Source organism: Chionomys nivalis, chromosome 1 (assembly GCF_950005125.1).
Source record: "Chionomys nivalis chromosome 1, mChiNiv1.1, whole genome shotgun sequence".
Taxonomy (NCBI): Eukaryota; Metazoa; Chordata; class Mammalia; order Rodentia; family Cricetidae; genus Chionomys; species Chionomys nivalis.
In genome coordinates this window covers 118,521,536-118,539,780 of record NC_080086.1, presented here as the reverse complement: position 1 = coordinate 118,539,780, position 18,245 = coordinate 118,521,536, and the positions used below count along the sequence as shown (strand labels likewise).

At 41.6% G+C, this 18,245-nt stretch overlaps 1 protein-coding gene across 1 annotated transcript; it reads right to left on the bottom strand.

Annotated features, from left to right (window-relative positions):
• Positions 1–4,911: 4,911 nt before the first annotated feature.
• Calm2 (calmodulin 2) lies at positions 4,912–17,547 on the bottom strand. The gene is made up of 6 exons (XM_057766281.1): positions 17,408–17,547; positions 12,605–12,635; positions 7,171–7,314; positions 6,981–7,087; positions 6,347–6,482; positions 4,912–5,547 (listed from the first exon to the last, which is right to left on the bottom strand). Exons 1-6 carry the CDS (start codon positions 17,408–17,410, stop codon positions 5,519–5,521), a joined length of 450 nt encoding a protein of 149 aa, XP_057622264.1. The 5' UTR covers positions 17,411–17,547; the 3' UTR covers positions 4,912–5,518.
• Between the last annotated feature and the right edge of the window lie 698 nt (positions 17,548–18,245).

Below are 18,245 nucleotides of genomic sequence, written 5' to 3'. Positions count from 1 at the left end.
ACTTCACATCTGTTACATTTCAGGTAACCCTCGCAATGCTGCCAAGCAGGTGTTGATTAGTTCCATCTGGAGACCGAGGACACGGCCACACTGACTGCAAAGAATTCAAATCCCTCAACAGCTCCAGGTTTCTGTTTCCTGTCACAATCAGGAGCGAGTGGATTCCATTGTTTCCTAAAAACCACTTCAGTGTAGGCTTGGAGAAACGGCTCCACAGCTAAGACAACTTAGCCACTTTTCCAGAGAACCCGAGATGGGTTCCCAACACTCATGCTAGCTCCCAACCATCCTGGTGACTCCCGTTCCCTGCAGGAACCACGCACACGCGTGGTACACATACATACATGCAGACAAAACACTCATACACACAGACTGATCTAAAGTAATATTCCCAGGGCCAGAAGAGCGCTGAGGGGGGAGAAATGTACTTGAGGCTGCCAAGCCTGCTGATCTGAGTTTCCTATCCCCAAAACCACATGATGGGCAGAGAACTGTCCCAAAAGTTGTCCTGGGACCCCTACTTAAATGCTGGCTACACACGCACACACATAAAAATAGTATCATCAAAACAGAATCGGAACACAAGAGGATCCTAAGTATTTATAAGAGTAGTTATATCTCAGTACTAACTTAACAGTGGGTCCTTTCAAAATTTGATGTTCATGGCTGGAGAGACGACTCAGTGGTTAAGAACACCGGCTGCTCTTCCAGAGAAACGGGTTCAGTTCCCAGCACCCACAAGGAGGCTCACTTCTGTTTGTAGCTCCAGTTCCAGAGGAAATGGCCTCCCGGAGCACCAGGTATACACGTAGTACACAGACATACATGGAGGGAAAACACCCATCACATAAAAGAATTTTTTAAAAAAATTATGTTCCTGAAACATCTTGTGATTTTAAAATGAAAATTGATTTCAATCCAAGGACAGGAACTAAGAAAAACTTGGCCTGTTTTAAGATTTGCTTTTCTGTGTGTGTGTGTGTGCATGTGACATTGTATCCACAGCACGTGTCTCTCCTTCCATTGACGTGTGGGTTCTGGGATCTGGCTCACAGGCTCCTGTGGCCGGAGCAGTTTACCTGTTGCACAGCAGGCCGGCCCCAGCTCCTGCGCAACTCTGCTGGCAACCTGGAGAAACTAGTTTATCTAATTTCTCCCAAATGCTGGATTCTTGTCAGTCTCCTGCAGCCCAGGCCTCCACTTCTCCAAGTGCCAAGGTTACAGACATTTGCACCACACTTGGCCTCTCAATTTACTATTCTTTAAAAGAACCAGAAACCAAGTTTAAAATGAATGGAAAATACATGGTTAAGATGGAAATAAATGTAAGTTCTCAAATGTAACAGGTTAATCAAGTCCACCCCATGTTCATTTCACTTTCTTATTTCGGCTGAGCCTGTAAAACTGGCTCAGTAGACTAGGGACTGAGACCCTAGAGACTAAAGAATACGAGGTACAGAGAAGTCTAGAAACACACACGAGGTGTTTAGGTGAAGAGAACACTCAGATGAAAGAGCAGTTTGCTTCAAAAATAGAAACACCATGAGTCAATGATTTCAAGGACTTTCACCATAAAACAACCTAGTTAAGAAAAAATCGCTGGGGCGGGCGGAACTTCACTTGGAGAGTACTTGGTAGCACGCACCAGCCCTGCAGTTACCTCCAACACGACATAGCCAGGGTTTGGGGACTGCTTGGGAGGCAGAGACAGGAGACTGAGAACTTCAAGGTGGATGTGGAGGTGGAGGAGCAGGAGTCTGAAAAGGGGAAATAAACCAACTGCCATTGTATATAGGACCACGAGTTCTTTCCTGGTTAACAATAGGTTTTAATACAGAACCACATTGTTCAGTGCTCAACAATGCCTGTTACCTATCAGACTACCAAAAATGATGTTTACCTAAAATTTCTTAGGAAAATACATTACTTCCCAAAGATAATCTTCAACTCTGAAGGTTAACGAAGTTTGACTCCAATTTAAGCCAAATACCTCAGAATGTTTTGAAAGTAACTTTAAAAAACCTAAGGCATATACAATTTAAAATATATCTGGGCTGGAGATGGTGGCACTTTAATCTCAGCACTCAGGACGCAGAGGAGGAGGCAGGCGGATCTCTGAGTTTAAGGTCAGCCTAGTCTACAGAGTGAGTTCCAGGACAGGCTCTAACGATACATAGAGAAACCCTGTCTGGAAAAACAAACAAACAACACACACACACACACACACACGAAAGTTTAGGGTTTTTTCTTTAGTTGATTTTATTGAGCTATACACTTTGCTCTCCTTTCCTCCCTTTCTCCCCTCCCCTTCAACCCTCTCCCATGATCCCCATTTACTCAGGAGATCTTTTTCTACTTCCCATGTAGATTAGATCCATGTATGTCTCTCTTAGGGTCCTCATTGTTGTCTAAGTACTCTGGGGTTGTGATTTGTAGGCTGAATTTCTTTGCTTTATGTTTAAAAACCACTTATGAGTGAATACATATAATTGTCTTTCTGGTAGGGTTGTTATTCTAAGCCACAAAATCCAATATAACCAGTTTCCTTTTTTTCAGTTAGACCAACCCAAATTTAAACTAGCTTCCCATGGTAGCATTTAAAAATGCAACTACTAAAAACTGCCATTCAATGAATTTAAGAATGTCAAATTGAAACACCACTACTATAAATGGTTAAACAAAACATCCTGACACAGAAGTGATTTCCCAAACCTCAGAGTCAGCTCACTATTAAAAGCAATTGTTGCTTTTGCAGATGGCCCACGTTTGGTTCCCAGCACCCATGGTGCAGAAACTGTTAACTTCAGCTCCAGGGCACCTGACATCTTCTGGCCTCCACAGGTACTGCATGCAAGAGAGGCAGACATGCTTGCCATTCCTTTTTTAAAGTGCTTTACTGGAAGAAATCTGAGAGCAAACACACTACATATAGCATTAAAGAATTAACTACTATCATAATCCTGCTAAACTAAAACTAGTAGCATGGTAGAGACTTGGAGAGAGTTTAAAATCATAGCCCTGGGTTCAAATATGATTGCTTACAAAGTAGTTCCGAAGATTTGAACAGCCGAGATCACAGAAACAATCTGTTCTATACATCAATATCCTTTGACAAAATCAGAATAGCTCTTTTCTGTCTTCTGCAGTCTGTAACACAAACCTACTAAAAACTAGGGCACAAGTGGGCTGGGGTTGTAGCTCTATAGCATTGATTCCCAGCACTGGGGAACACCAGAAATGGTGGTACCTACCTGCCTGTAATTTCAACCCTGAGAAGGCAAAAGCTAAGTCTCAGTCCAGCTAGTGTGAGCATGTGTGCACTTGCTCTCCTTCCCCCCTCTCCCTCACACACATACACACACAGTATTCTCCCTTTAACCTTATTCTTGGTTATCTGTATCTTGGTATTAATTTGACCTTTCAGATTTTTTTTTCTTTTGGTTTTTTCGAGACAGGGTTTCTCTGTAGCTTTGGAGCCTGTCCTGGGACTCCCTTTGTAGACCAGGCTGGCCTCGAACTCAGAGATCCGCCTGCCTCTGCCTCCCAAGTGCTGGGATTAAAGGCATGCGCCACCACCGCCCAGCGACCTTCCAGATTGTTACCTGGAGAAATCCCATTAATTGCAGGTTCTCATTTTCCAGCAGCACCTGCTAACACTGGCTGAGCACTTTAGCCAAAAGACCAGACACTATGCTCAGAAAGTGTTGGCCATTTTCCAAAGGTTAGAAAACTGCGATGGCATCTCACAGGTCAGTTAACTAGAACTCAGATAACACCGTTTTAACATAAGAAAGTATGCTCCAGGCAGAAATACTGCTAGAGGCTCGACTCTACCACCCAGTGAAAACTCACAAGTGAATACCTATTTCTACAAAGCTCTCACACCTGACAATAGGACCAGCAGTCAGCAGGGTCTAACTTCCCCTCCCTCCCTCTAGAGCAGGAGGCAGTGATCCCACTGTGTAAAAAGATGCCCCACCCTCTGGGGCAGTCCCAAAACCTGGGGGCCACAATAAGCAGGTACCAGCTACACTCAGTGTTTCGATCTTTGCTCTGGTTTGCTATGGAATTAGGTATTTAAAAGGCACTTAGAACAAGAAAAACCTTGATAAACCACATTTTGAGCTTAATTACAGAGAAAGCAACGGGAGAAGCAAGCAAAATCTAAAGCAGTTTAGTTAGCTGCTTATCTTAGACCCTTTTGGCAGACCATGTTGCGGGCAGATAGGCAGTCACAGCTGAGACTTCTCTGGTTAGAGCATACTGACAAACTAAGAAACAAAGATCAATGTCCTCCCACTAGTTACCGACAAAGTTGCAGCTATGTGAAAGGCAGAAGCAAGGCTGAATAGTTAGCTGGTTCAGCAGTTAAGAGCACTTGCTGCTCTGGCAGAGGACCCAGGTTTGGTTCCCATCACCCACATGGTGGTGCACAGCCATCTGTGACTCTAGTTCTCGGGGTCTGGTGTTCTCTTCTGACCGCTGAGGGCAGTAGGCACACATGGTGCATATAAACACAGGCAAAAACACTCACACAAATCCAAAACTTTTAAATTAAAAAAGACGGTAAACACTAAATATGTGCATATGCCAATTCCTTACAAAAGGGTTTTCTTTTTTTCTTCTCGGAAACAAGTCTCACTGTGGAGTCTGGGCTGGCCTGGAATTTACTGTGTAGACCAGGCTGGCCCCTCAATTCTTAGACCCACCTGCCTCTGCCTCCCAAGTGCTGGAATTAAAGGAGGTGCCACCACGCCAGGCCATAATCTTTCTAAGAGTAAGGCAGAGAGGCATTTTCTAGCAAGAATCCATCTCAAAAGACATGAATTACACCAAGGAGAAAGCAATTCCACAGCTGTCCCATAATTATTACACCAACAGGCATTAAATCACTCAGATTCAGAGCAACAATTGGGTAAATTGTCATTTTTTTTATTGGAAAACAAATATACAACTTGGAATGGATTTGAGGCAAATTGTGCCATAAGCAGATTTTTAAGTGGCTAAACAAAGTTTAAAAAGCAAGTAACAATAAAAGAAAATGCTTCTGGTACAATACCAGCAGTACAAAAAAATAGTGTACGAGTACCTGGATAAAACACCCGTTTTGCAATAGTGCAACTTTGAAGAACATATTGTTGACTGTCCACAGTCCACGCAGAGTTACAACTCCACACTTCAACAATAACATGCTGACAGTTCCTAAAAACTACTTTAAAAAGGCATAACCCAGATGTTCCCTCACTTGACCAACTCCATCTAAGTTTAGATGTGCAGAAGGGCTTGGATATATCCAGAGTAAGCCACATGCAACATGTTACTTGATCAATTTCCTAAAATAAGGTTTAAGGACAATGACAGAAGACAAGGGAAGAAAACATGGAGGGATGAAATCCTAATTACTATACATGCATATTTTTTGACAGTAGGGGGAAACCTTTTACAGATAAGTTACAAACAAAGAAAAGGCAAATAAACAATTTTGTACAAGAAATTTAACACATTCTGTACAATGTCTTCACTTTGCTGTCATCATTTGTACAAACTCTGAAAAAATAAAAAACAAAATTATGAGTCAAAGACAAAGGACATAAGCAATCATAACTACTAAACTCTGCGTTTTCTACTCCTTTTCTGGAAACACAGAAACAAGAAAGGCAGTTTGTGGTCAAAGTTGGAACTTCATAAATCACTGTATTTGGGATCCTTAAACACGAGACCATTGCCATTAGGCCTATGGACAGAGCTCACTGCTGGAATCCTTGTCCAGAATATACTCGATGGGAGAACCTTGGCTTGGTTTAGACTTGAATTTTGTATCTGCTGGGTTAGCAGTCGATACTGTAACTATTTTATAAAGTTACATTTTATGCTACTTACAACTGTTATGAAAAATACAAGTGAAAAAGTGAAATGTAAGATTAATTCTCTAGAGTCCATGTCTAAAGCTGCACTCCCTAAAATGGGCATCCTCAAGTTCCAAGTGGCCTAAGATACTTTTGAATTCAAACACTTTCAGACAGGAGTCAGAAAGAAAAAAAGAATCTAGTCAGATACAAAGTCTATTAATTTTATTTTAGGGAATCCACAGTAAAATTTGAAACTTTCCAAATTATCCCTCCAACCTTCTAAAGAAACTGTACAGTTCCAGTCAATTTCCTAGGTGCAAGTGTAGAACTGACTCTTGAGTTCTTAGGTGAGTGATGTAGTCTTGTTGGCAAGTATTTTAAATGATATAAATTTAGTGAAAACTATTTTAGCACCCAAATTTTGGGAGGTAAAGATTACTGATTTTTAGCTATGTAATACCTCCAACAATCTGAAGTATGGAGCAATTGTGACTCACCTTCATAGTTTACCTGCCCGTCACCATCAATATCTGCTTCCCTGATCATCTCATCAACCTCTTCATCTGTCAGCTTCTCTCCAAGGTTTGTCATCACGTGACGAAGCTCTGCTGCACTGATATAGCCATTGCCGTCCTACAAAAACGTAGGAATAAATGTCTGAGTGATATTTGAATTGCAATATTAACCAACGATTTCATTTTTGAAAAATCACATAAATTGGGGGTGGTAGTGGTGCATGCCTTTAATCCCAGCATTAAGGAGGCAAAGGCAGGTGGATCTTTGTGAGTTCAAGACCAGCCTGATCTACAAAGCGAGTTAGTTCCAGGACAGTCAGGACTACAGAGAAACCCTATTTGAGGGTGGGGGAAGGTAGACTATTCACATAAAGTGAAGAGAATCCACGCTTGGTTGGTCTATAGATGTCATTAAGAAGGATGTCCCTATAATCCAAAGGCACATAATGTATCCTTTGCAAGGAGAGTCATGACTTGGAAACCCAAATTCACACTCAATTCTTAAGAGCCTGACACTTCTGTTGGTTGAAGTCATCAGAAAAACCCTCTCCAAAGAATACATGTAGGTCCCATTAGCTCCATTTCATTCTCTCCACATTCATTCCTTGAACTTTACCTTATCAAACACGCGGAATGCTTCTCTGATTTCCTCTTCACTGTCTGTATCTTTCATTTTTCTTGCCATCATTGTCAAAAATTCAGGGAAGTCAATTGTGCCATTACCTGAAAATCATTTGTGCAAACATGAACTAGAATGTCAACACCTCTGCAACCCACCTTCCACACCCCCTAAATTGAAGACTTACCATCTGCATCTACTTCATTAATCATGTCCTGTAGCTCTGCTTCTGTGGGGTTCTGCCCGAGAGACCTCATCACAGTCCCCAGCTCCTTTGTTGTTATAGTCCCATCACCATCCTTGTCAAATAGTGAGAAGGCTTCTTTGAATTCTGTCAGAAAGAACAAAAAATCCAAACATGCAGATTAAAAAACACTTCCCTGTAAGATGTACTAACTCATCAGGTGGTGGCGGCGCACGCCTTTAATCCCAGCACTGGGGAGGCAGAAGCAGGAGGATCTGAGTTTGAGGCCAGCCTGGACTATAAGTCAAGTTCCAGGACAGCCAAGGCTACACAAAGAAACCTGTCTCAAAAAAGTACTAACTCTTCAGAAAGAAAAAATATACAGCATTTCAAATGAAGCTTTGATTCCTAACAAGTCAGGTGGAAATACCTTGTGATAATCTGTCAAAAATCTTTGGTCAAACAAACCACTGTGTTCACGTTGAGCTATCAGAGATTTAAAAATCTCAGGAAATTCAATATACAGACAGATGTTTAGAGTCCACTTTATGTCTAAAATCAATGGAAGTGTTTAAAAAATGGTATCAATGCTTGTCTATCTCTGCCCCGATTTATACTTTCTAATTTCATCTCTAGACACACCTACATCTCCACTATATGTCCGCTGACATACATGTTCATGAATATAAAATTTCAAATTTTATAATCATTTTCTCTTTAAATTCAAAGCAAGAACATCTAAAACAATGACCTGGGTCAGTTTTCTAGCAGCAAGAAAGGCCTATCATCCAACAATGTTAGTAATTAGTCAAATGGGGCTGGGGAGATGGCTCAGCAGGTAAGAGCCCTACCTGCTTTTCCAGGACCCAGTTCAATTCCCAGCACCCACATGGCAACTCACAACTGTCTGTAACTCCAGTTCCAGGGAACCTGACACCCTTATAGACATAAAGACAGGCCAAACACCAATGCACACAAAATAAAAATAAATTATAAAAAAAATGAGCCAATCAAGCTATTAAAGTCCACTTCAATCTAAGTGGAGTACTATGGAGAACAGAGGCAATTTTGAATAGAAAACTTCAAGCTTATAAAAGTGAAATTCTTCATTCAAAGACTTTAAGGTCATGAAGTTGTAATTATGTTCCTTCTAAATCAAACATTTCAGGAAAGATGTGGAACAGCAATTTTATCTTCTGGTAGAGAAATTAATAAATTTAAATCTAATCCTCACAAGGCCACACCAATGGGCACTAAAGAAGCCACTCCCCACAAGTCAGATATTTTCTAAGTACATTAAACTCTGCTCCATGAAGATGTGTATCTGACATGTTTAAGAGATGGCAGAGTGCAATGCTTGTCTATTTCTGTCCCGATCTGTACTTCCCAATTCTAGTTCACACATCTCCAAACACACCTCTATCTCCACGGACACACATGTCCACTTTAAGCTGGAGCAGCACTACTCACAGCCCCGCCTCGCCATCAGCCCATTACTGATAGTACTTGCAGCACAAATGCACCAACTCAACTTCAACCAGCTTAACACGACTCATCCAAATGAGAGGTCAAAGTTCAAAACTCTCTTGGCTTCCAGAAGAGCATTTTGATTTTTTTCCCACCCTATACTAACAAGGCTCAGGTTTTTGTCTCATTTTATGGTCAAATGCTACCAGCCTTATTATCCTTTTACTCCCTGGTCATTTCATCTATGCCCACTTACAGCAAAGACCTGCATCTAACTCACCTTTCTGACTGCCCAATAAAACAGCTTCCCCTTGGCTAACCTCAAACAAGATATGTAATAAATCCTATCTATAATCCTCAGCAACTCCAGGGAAGTCGCTTCAATTGAAGCCTATAAATAAATGCTACTCACTCATTCTTTTTTCCTCTTCTGTAACTAGTATTTTGGTTCAAAGTTCCACTCATCTTTTGCTTATACTATTAAAACGCTTAATTGGGTTCTTTTCTGAAAACTACCCACAATTACCAGATACTATTACCTTTTTGGACAGGCATGTTACTTTCTTCATAGAACAATTGTTCAGCTTCTATTTAGATTAGGCATCGCTGACTTCTTCGTACTCTAGTGAGTCTCTCCAAGCATAGACAGTTCTAGTTCATTTAAATATTACTTATTTCCTGAGGAACCCATCTACTATCAATCAGAGCTTCGGAACTGACTGCAATAATTGAATAATTGTACACAGCACCAACCTAGATCAACCTAATTACTAAACAAATCAAGGTGTTCCCTACCTACAAACAGGATTTGGTAAAGACTAATTCACTAAATTTACATACTTTTTAAAGTTCTAAGTGCCTTTTCACAAATAATCAGTGTAGGCACAAATTACCACCTACTTAATTATTAAAGGGTTCAATATTTAGAATTATGTATTTATTTGTATTACATTTTCTACATACATCTGGCTATGAAAATCAGTAAGTGCATAAATTCCCAGTGTTTAAGATGGAACAACCAAGCTATTGTTATATGGCTTAACTAAGCTAAGGAAACAGACAGCTTAAGTTTAGGTATTCTAAATCTCAAAGGTTTAAAACATCCATAAAACAGCCCACAGTGGTGTGTACCTATAATCCCAGCTCTGGGGAGGCAGGAGAATCATGAACTAGAGACCAGCCTGGACCTTGTCTCAAACAAAATTGATTATCCATGCTATACCTGCTATTTACAAATACAATAAAGGAACTAAGGACATTATTTAAAGGCCAAATTTATAGTCATACATTAAAGGCTCTCCATTCTTTTATTTTTTTCTAGATAGGGTTTTTGTGTAGCTCTGGCTGTTCTAGAATTCACTCTAGAAACCAGGCTAACATCACTAGAGATCTGTCTGCCTCTGCTTCCTGAGTGTTGTGATTAAAGGTGTGCGCTGCTGCCACCACCTTTTGCTGTTAATATTTGAAAGCTTTCTAAAAAAATTTTCTGTGCATTGTTTTTTTTTTTCCTGCATTCATGTCTGTGTGAGGCGTTGAATTCCCTGGAACTGTGGTTAGAGACAGTTGTTGCAATGTGAGTGCTAGGAATTAAACCCAGGTCCTCTGTGGAAGAGCAGCCAGTGCCCTTAATCACTGAGCCATCTCTCTCCAGCCCCAAGACTCTTATTTTTATGCTAGACTCAGAGATATGAACAACCCCTTTAAGATATATCTCAAAATATATATTTTATATACCATCTGCTTTTACAGTTCACTTGATCTTCAAAACTAGCACATCTGTACACTCATAGATGCATTTTATTATAAGTATTAATTCCCATTAATGATAATAAATACAAATCCAGGAGCTAAAATGTGAGCATGCAGTAAAAATACTGTCATAGCTATCTTCTATAGCACACCTTTATCATTATGTTAATTACTACTATAAATTGGATAAGAAAGTTATTTTAATCAAATCTGGACCTTGAAAGTCTAAGACTGAGGTAGATTTCATTTTTTAAAAGAGTACCTTTTCCTACCAGTCTTTCAAATGTCAAACAATGAAGTGCAGACAGAGTTGTAACAAAATTAACTGGTTATTGATGTCATACTATGACGGGGTATTCTTTAATAAAGCAATATACACTTACTTGAGTAACTATTTCACCTGAACAAGTAGTTTTTTCTCTAGACCAAGTTATTTACTGTTAGAATTTCTAACCAAATCTGTAGTATTGACTATTACAGTATGAGAATTAAAATAGCTTCATTTGTTCATACAATGTTTTATTATATGTCCCCATCTGGTCAACATTTCTTTCTGGAAAGACAAGTGACTTAAGACTCCAAAATATTATTGTCCACCAGTAACCTACCAGTTATGGGGGGAAAAAAACAACTGTGCCTCTAAAGCAGACGGTGAACTTGAGGAGGAAGGACCTCACTGGGATTGTAGGCAGTGTTCTGTATCCTTTTGGTGTCACACATCTTGGAGAATAAAATTTATCCTTTCAAAAACCATTTATTGAATACTTAGCATATGGTAGGCACTGGGCTGTAAAAACCAGTCAGTCAGTTCACCTGCTCCTGGATTTATCTTCATAAAATTTTAGTTCCTCAATAAAACCAACTCAAAAGAATAAACTTAGAACATTCAGGAGGGGAAGGTCATAGGATGCTAAAGACCAATCTGAATGATACAGTTAAACTGTCTCAAAAATCCAAGTGTTAGGGATGTAACTCAGTGCCAGAGTGCTTCACGGGCAGGCAGAAGGCCCTAGGCCCAATCCCCAGCACCAGAGGGAGAAAGCAAACTGCTGCTGAATTATTGGGAACACGGGAACAGTTAAATTAGATACAAATCTTATGAGGCCAAGCACAGTGGTGATGCCGATAATCCCTGCATTCAAGAGGCAGAATTAAATGAGTTCAAGTCCAGCCAATTCTTCCTAACAGGACCGACCTTGTTTTCAGAAACAGAAAGAAAGAACACAACTGGCAAACTTCCACAACATTTCAGAATTAGCCAGTCATCTCAAAATATCAGAATAAAACCAGTTAAATATTATAGCATAAAGACAATGGGTTGTATGCATTAAATTCATTTACTCCTTTCAAAAGGTTCATCTCAATAGCTGTCAGGCTTTTAAAGCCAAAATTCAAATTACTACAGTGGCATTTGTAAAAGCTAAGAGTTATAAAATCTGAAAAGGAACCAGAATACTAGTGATATTTGTTAAGTGTTTCTCTAGGGAAAAGGTTACTCACCAATCTATTATACAGACTGAATATTGTGTATCTGAAATGCTTGGGACCAGAAATGTTTCCAATTGCAAAGTATTTCCTGTGTCATATACACCTTTATACACACTAGAAGTCCCTTTTTATACAGTGTCTTGTCATTCTGACCACAACCCATCTGTGGATGAGGTAGAATACACAACCTTTTATTAATCATGGCTTGTTAGCACTCAATCAAGTTTTGGATTTTGGAGAACCAGTCTTGTAGACATTAGGGGCTGCTTAATCTGTATTTAACCCAAATGTAAAACACCAACTAATTTAAAGTCCGTGTAAATTCAATATTCATTTTTTCTGACTCTATATTTCAATGTAATTTAGTTACTGTGTATACACCACTCCTCCCCCCCATATGGTAACCGACTTGAAGTTTCGTGCCTGTTAGATGATAGAAAACAACAACACAAAAAGTAAGAAAACCCACCACCAGCAGCTGGTATCTATTCTCATTCTCTCTCTCTCTCTCTCTCTCTCTCTCTCTCTCTCTCTCTCTCTCTCTCTCCACACACACACACACACTTATAGTCACACCTAACAAAGCAGGGCTAATTATTGTATTTATAATACATTCAATATATCACCATTCATGACATATATCAAAGTCAATTATTTCATCTAAGTATCTTGAGTTTTGTTATTCAATTTATAATAAACCCCAAAGGATATAATTCACCAGGGTATTTCTTACCTGCAATCTGCTCTTCAGTCAGTTGGTCAGCCTAACAAGAGATCAAAAAGGTGGGTTAATGACTTACAAGTATGTAAATTAGCAACTACAGCAACAAGTTTTAAATCTTTCAAGGTTCATTCAGTTCAATGATCCCTAGAACACAATGGGTAGGCACAATGTGTACACATTGGTTTTATATTCATAGCTAAACAAGTCTGACTCCAAGATTATGCCAAATACCTCAGAATGATTTGAAACTTAAAAATTTAAACACAAAACTATATCTAGAAATATTAGATCATTTAGCATTCTTATTTTAAACAATAAAATTCTACAAAACCAGTTTCCTTTTTCAATTAGACTACCCTTTGGGCAGGAGGGGAAAGACAGGGATTCTTGTGTATCCCTGGATGTCCTGGAACTAGCTCAGTAGACCAGGCTGGCCTCGAACTTAAGAAATCCACCGGTCTCTGCCTCCAGGGTCCTGGGATTAAAGGCGTGTGCCACCATCTAGCATAGACTACCCAAATTTAAACTAACCTCCCATGGCAGCTTTTAAAAATCAAATTATTAAAAACTGCCATTCAATGACTTAAGAATGTCAAACTGGAAAGTCACTACCATAAATGGTTAAACACAACACCCTGACACAAAAGTGATTTCCCAAACCTAATGGAGCAGAGGGGTGAGAAGCACCACCACCACCACTTTTACTACTACCCTGACTGGCAGGCAAGTGCAAAGATTCTAAACAAAATACACAGGTTTCTTGTTACAGCCTCCACCTGTAAATATTCTCATCTGTGCACATATCTAACACCTGGTATGTGGTCCTGAGCGGCACTGCCAAACTACTGCTAATTTAAAATCCCACCAAGAAGCCAGGCAGTGGTGCACATGACTCTCTCTCACTGCTTGAGATGCTTGTACTCTATCTCGAGTTCAGGCCAGCCTGGTCTACATAGAAAGTTCCAGGACAGCAAGAGCAGCGGGGGTGGGGATGGGGGGGGTGGGTCGGGATGAAAAATAAAATCCCTACCAACATGGGGTTAAATGTACCATGATTACTCCATTATCTTGTTAAGGGAAGAAAAACAGCCTGCTCCCTCATGTTTTAAGTGAACAGATCCCTGGGGAAGGGTTGAATCTTTATATGGAATGACCTCACATATTTCTCTAGTGAACAGCATAAGGATTTGAAAGGGAATCCAAAAGATAATTTTCTTTCTCAACAATTTTGATTCATGGCACCATGGTCATTAGTTGAAGGCCAGTCCAGGCTACTCAGCAAGATCTTAATTTAAAAAGCAACATTCAATTTAAGCACAATATAAATTGAATTAATTTATTTCTCTTTGAAAAAAAAAAAACAAAAAAGGGCTAGGGATGTAGGCTCATCACTACAGTGTTTGCCAAACATGTTAGATCCTGGGTTCAGTTCCTAATATTAAGTAGAGAAAAAAAAAAGGGGGGGGTGTCAAGGAGTTAGGTGACTTGAAATGTCATCAATTATGTTCAAGTGTACAAGATCCTAAGATAAAAAATGTATTTTCCCTAAGTACCAATCCTCGAGCACCCCGTTACTTGAAGCAAAGAAAATCTACTTGCACAAACTAAAACCAAAAGGCACAAGCAGCACCCTACAAACAAAACGAGGCTAGTGAAATCAAATGAAATTATTTTAAGCCTAAAAATGTTAAGCTTAACTGTGTAGCAGTCACCGTAGTGTGGGAATCAGAAGGAATGTATGCTATGAATTAGTGCAGGAAAGCAGCCAGTGACAAAATGGATTTCATTTGCAATACGTTGGATCAAAAGACATTAACAAGTCAATCTTCTAAGAGTCTTAAGTTAGCTTACAAACTCAAAATTTAATGCTCCCAAACAGTCCAGTTCGGTTCTCCCTGTCTCCTAGCAAACATAATCTTAGGACCTGGCACAAATATCACCTTCATGGAATGAATCAGGCACACAGAAACTAAGTTTTTCAGACAACTTGAAAACCTCACCTTTGCTTCCAAGGTTTCATGAAAAGTCTTTCTTGAGTTTAAAGTTTTAGCATAAACTTCACCAGTAAGTTCTAGAATTTTTATTCCTTTTAAATTTTATTCCTAAAATCAAGAGCTTAAAACTATCTGGCATTCAATTTTTCCAACTTCTCTTCCATCTATGGAGAGTGCCATTTTCTTAGAACCAAAATTAGACTTTTGGGAAAATACCAGCTCATTAGAATGTGTTTATCTCAATAAGGTGAAGACTATTCACCAGAGAGATGACTCTCTGGTCCTAATTCTCTTACTTCTGCAACCACTGATGTAATCCCTCCTGCTGTTCTTGTCATTCCAGAGATTTCCAATATACTTTCAGGTCCCACCCCAACCTACTGAACTAGATCCTGCATTTTGGGTCACCAGTGTAGATTTTTATCAGGAAATCCATCTGCATCTTAAAGTCACCTGAACTCAATGCATTGTACACGTTCTAAATAGCACTCAAAAAGGCTGAAGTGATTTAAATTTTTTTTTTGGTTTTTCGAGACAGGGTTTCTCTGTGGTTTTGGAGCCTGTCCTGGAACTAGCTCTCGTAGACCAGGCTGGTCTCGAACTAAAATTTTTTTAAAAATATCTGGCATAATTATTTGAATAAATTTATGATTTCATGGACTTTAAAGTGAACACAAATGCTACATCTTCATTGTTCATTTCCTCAAATTCTACTTATGTACACAACAAATGCTTCATATATTTTCTTCAATTATAGGAATTATTCATTACCTGACATCAAAACCAGTCTAAGTTATTTCTGTAGGAAAAAAAAGGTCTTTATTCTGACAGATGGCACTAAAAGAGAAACCAATGGAACCAACTTCACAAAAACCAGGATCTTTACTGAAATCCTAAATTCTAGCTGAAGCTAGACATTTCTATATTATAATGGAGCCAAAACAAATTCTTCTATCTTCAACTTAGTGGAACAACTTAAATACACTCAAAATACTTTCTACCTCATCACATCTTTTATCACTCTGACCTCAATAAAATATATTCCTTCCAGTAAAAAATTTCAATAAAAATACATTAACTACGTGTAACTCATGAGCTTTGTAACCAATTCTATATACACTGTCCCAATAGTATAATTTTTCTCTTTATCAGAGTCCTCAATCTATGTCTTATAAATTATGAAGTAGCCAGAACAATTGTTAATTTAACAAAAACCCTTGATGCATCAATGATGCATTTAACTATTAAAAACTTATTGAGGAAAAGGACCAGTGTAAGATATAAATTATAGTTTTCCAATAAAATTTTAAATTATATCTTGCTAACTTAAATAAAATCAACAATTCGCAGTGTTGATTACATGCCTATAATTCACATCCTATTTCGCCTTACAGAGAACAAACTCAGCCAGCATATAAAATTCAGAAGTTATATATCAAAACACAAAGAATTCACCAAACTTAAATGAATGCTAGCTCTCTCCAAGGTGAACTCTCCCCACACCCAAACAGGCTGGAGGTTTCAGTTGGCAGGAATCCCCATCTAGTGTTTAAGATGTCACCTTGCCTCCTGGACACACCCATTGCTGTAACCACTTGGCAGAGGGAGTAAAATAAGTATTGCAAATTATCGCCCTCATTAAATTTTTTTTTTTTACAGGAAACAGGAGGTTCCAGTATTTTTTAACTCCTTTCTAAAATCGGCTGCTTTCCTGTACACTCTTTTACTGTATTACCGTAAAAAAGAACTAAGATCTGACGGCAACTTCGACACCGAAACACCAGTCGTTTTCAAGGAACGCCGCGTGTGGTCGAGGTGAACAGGAGTGCACCTGAGCACTCAAGAATTTAGCGACTCGCCCCTTAATTGCTACTTTACACTTTCACCAGCTTGCTTTGGCTGTAGGCGGAAAACGCCTTGGCGCCCCTAACTGAAGTTGGTTGCTTTTCCTTTACGAGCTGTGTTATTTGGAGAGGGCGCCCGACTTCGGGCAAAAAGCTTGTTTTCTTCGTCGATAAACTAAAAAATAATAAAATACTAAAAAATAAAAAAAAACATCGTCTGGTGCTGGAAGACAGCACCAGACGGAGTAGAAGAAGCAGCACTGCGGGCGGGGGGGGGGGGATGGGGGAAAGCTGCAGGGCCCCCCTCCCCCGTCCATCCCCGCAGCGTCGCGGGCCGCCCAGACCTCCGCAGTCCTGCAGGTGCCAGCGCAGCAGCTGGGGCGCGAGCCGAGCCGGGCGGCGGCTCCCGGCTCCGCGCGCCCATCCTCCCCCCCGCCCCGCTCCCCAAGGCTGCTCCCCGCACGGGCTCGACCCACACAGCTCGCCCCCGGCCCGGCTCGCTTCTCCTCGCGGGGATGCGGGCTAACGGCGCCCGCTCGCCCCGGGGCCCCGCGCTCCCCTCCCGCCCTCCCCCACCCTCGACGCATGGCGGCCGGGCGGACAAAGGCGCTTCCTGGCGCCCGCGCTCGGTGGTGGCCGTTGGCGGTTTGAATCCGGGCCCCCGGGGCTGACCTCTCGAGCAGTTAGCAGCTGCGCGCCCGCACGCTCTCCCCGCGGACCACACCGCCACGCACTCCCCTCCCCCCCATCGAGCCTCCCCAGTCAAGCTCCGCAGCGGTCCCCCGACTCAGGAAACCCGGGAGACCCCGAGCGGGGGACACCTGCGACATAACCGCCGCAGGGGCCCCCTGGCCTCTTTTGCGCCATCCGTCTGGCGAAGTCGGCTCCTCGAGGGTATCAGGGAGGGAAGGTCCCCTCTCTAGTCAATCGGCTACAGCATCTTTTCCCCACCGGCAGCTCGGCTACGCACTCACCATGCTGCAAGGGCTTCGGGTTTCCGAGACGCGACCACACAACCACTCGGCTCGCTCGCTCCGCTCGGACTAATTCTCCGCCTCTGCCCCCAGCGCCTCATAAACACCTCCCTCCGCCAGATCCCTCCGCCTCACGCCAGATAACGGAACACGGCGAACGAGTCCCGGCTAGCCCCCCTCCCCCGCCCCCCCGGACTCTCCGGGAGACCCCCTTTCACCACAGTCACTTGGCAGACCAGGCAAGAGATAAAGGGAAGCAGGGGAACGGATGACGTAAGTGGGCTTCTTTGCCAGGCAAGCCGTTAGAAGGCCGGGGGAATCGCGCCTGGGAGGCGCTACTTTGCGGCGCGGAGGAGCACCGCGGCGGGAAAGGGTACGCCGATGGTCGTTGAGCTAGCTTCTGATTGGCTGGTTTGTACCTGCAATGCGTCACTTGCTCTCGCAGCCGGTGCTGCTTCTGCTGTTGCTGCTCCGGCCGCGCTGTCCTGGCAACTGCGCCAGGCGGCAGCGTGGCTCGCTCTGCGCTTGGCTGAAGGACCTTCCTCCACCCGGTCCTCCCAGCCACAGGCACATACACACCTTCCCGCCCCGTATGGAGGTGTCGACGAAAACAAGCTAAGCCAATAAATAAAGCTGAGGGTCCCCCCGCCCCGTAAACGCCCACCAGGCGCCCAACTTCTCAGTGTTGCTGCATCGTGAAAGCTGCTCATTTTCCGTTTCATGGTGGTGCAGAATCCATGCAGCTCAGCTGACAGACTAATCAGAGAGGGGCTTCCGTTTATGCTTCCCCTTTGCTTTCCTTGCCCTGCGGTAATTTATTAGAAAGCCACTGAGACCC

Coding starts and splice junctions, on each gene's coding strand:
- Calm2 (XM_057766281.1), bottom strand. Junction 7,088..7,170: donor TAATGAAGTAGATGCAGATG/GTAAGTCTTCAA, acceptor AATGATTTTCAG/GTAATGGCACAATTGACTTC. Junction 5,548..6,346: donor CGGGCAGGTAAACTATGAAG/GTGAGTCACAAT, acceptor TTATTTTTTCAG/AGTTTGTACAAATGATGACA.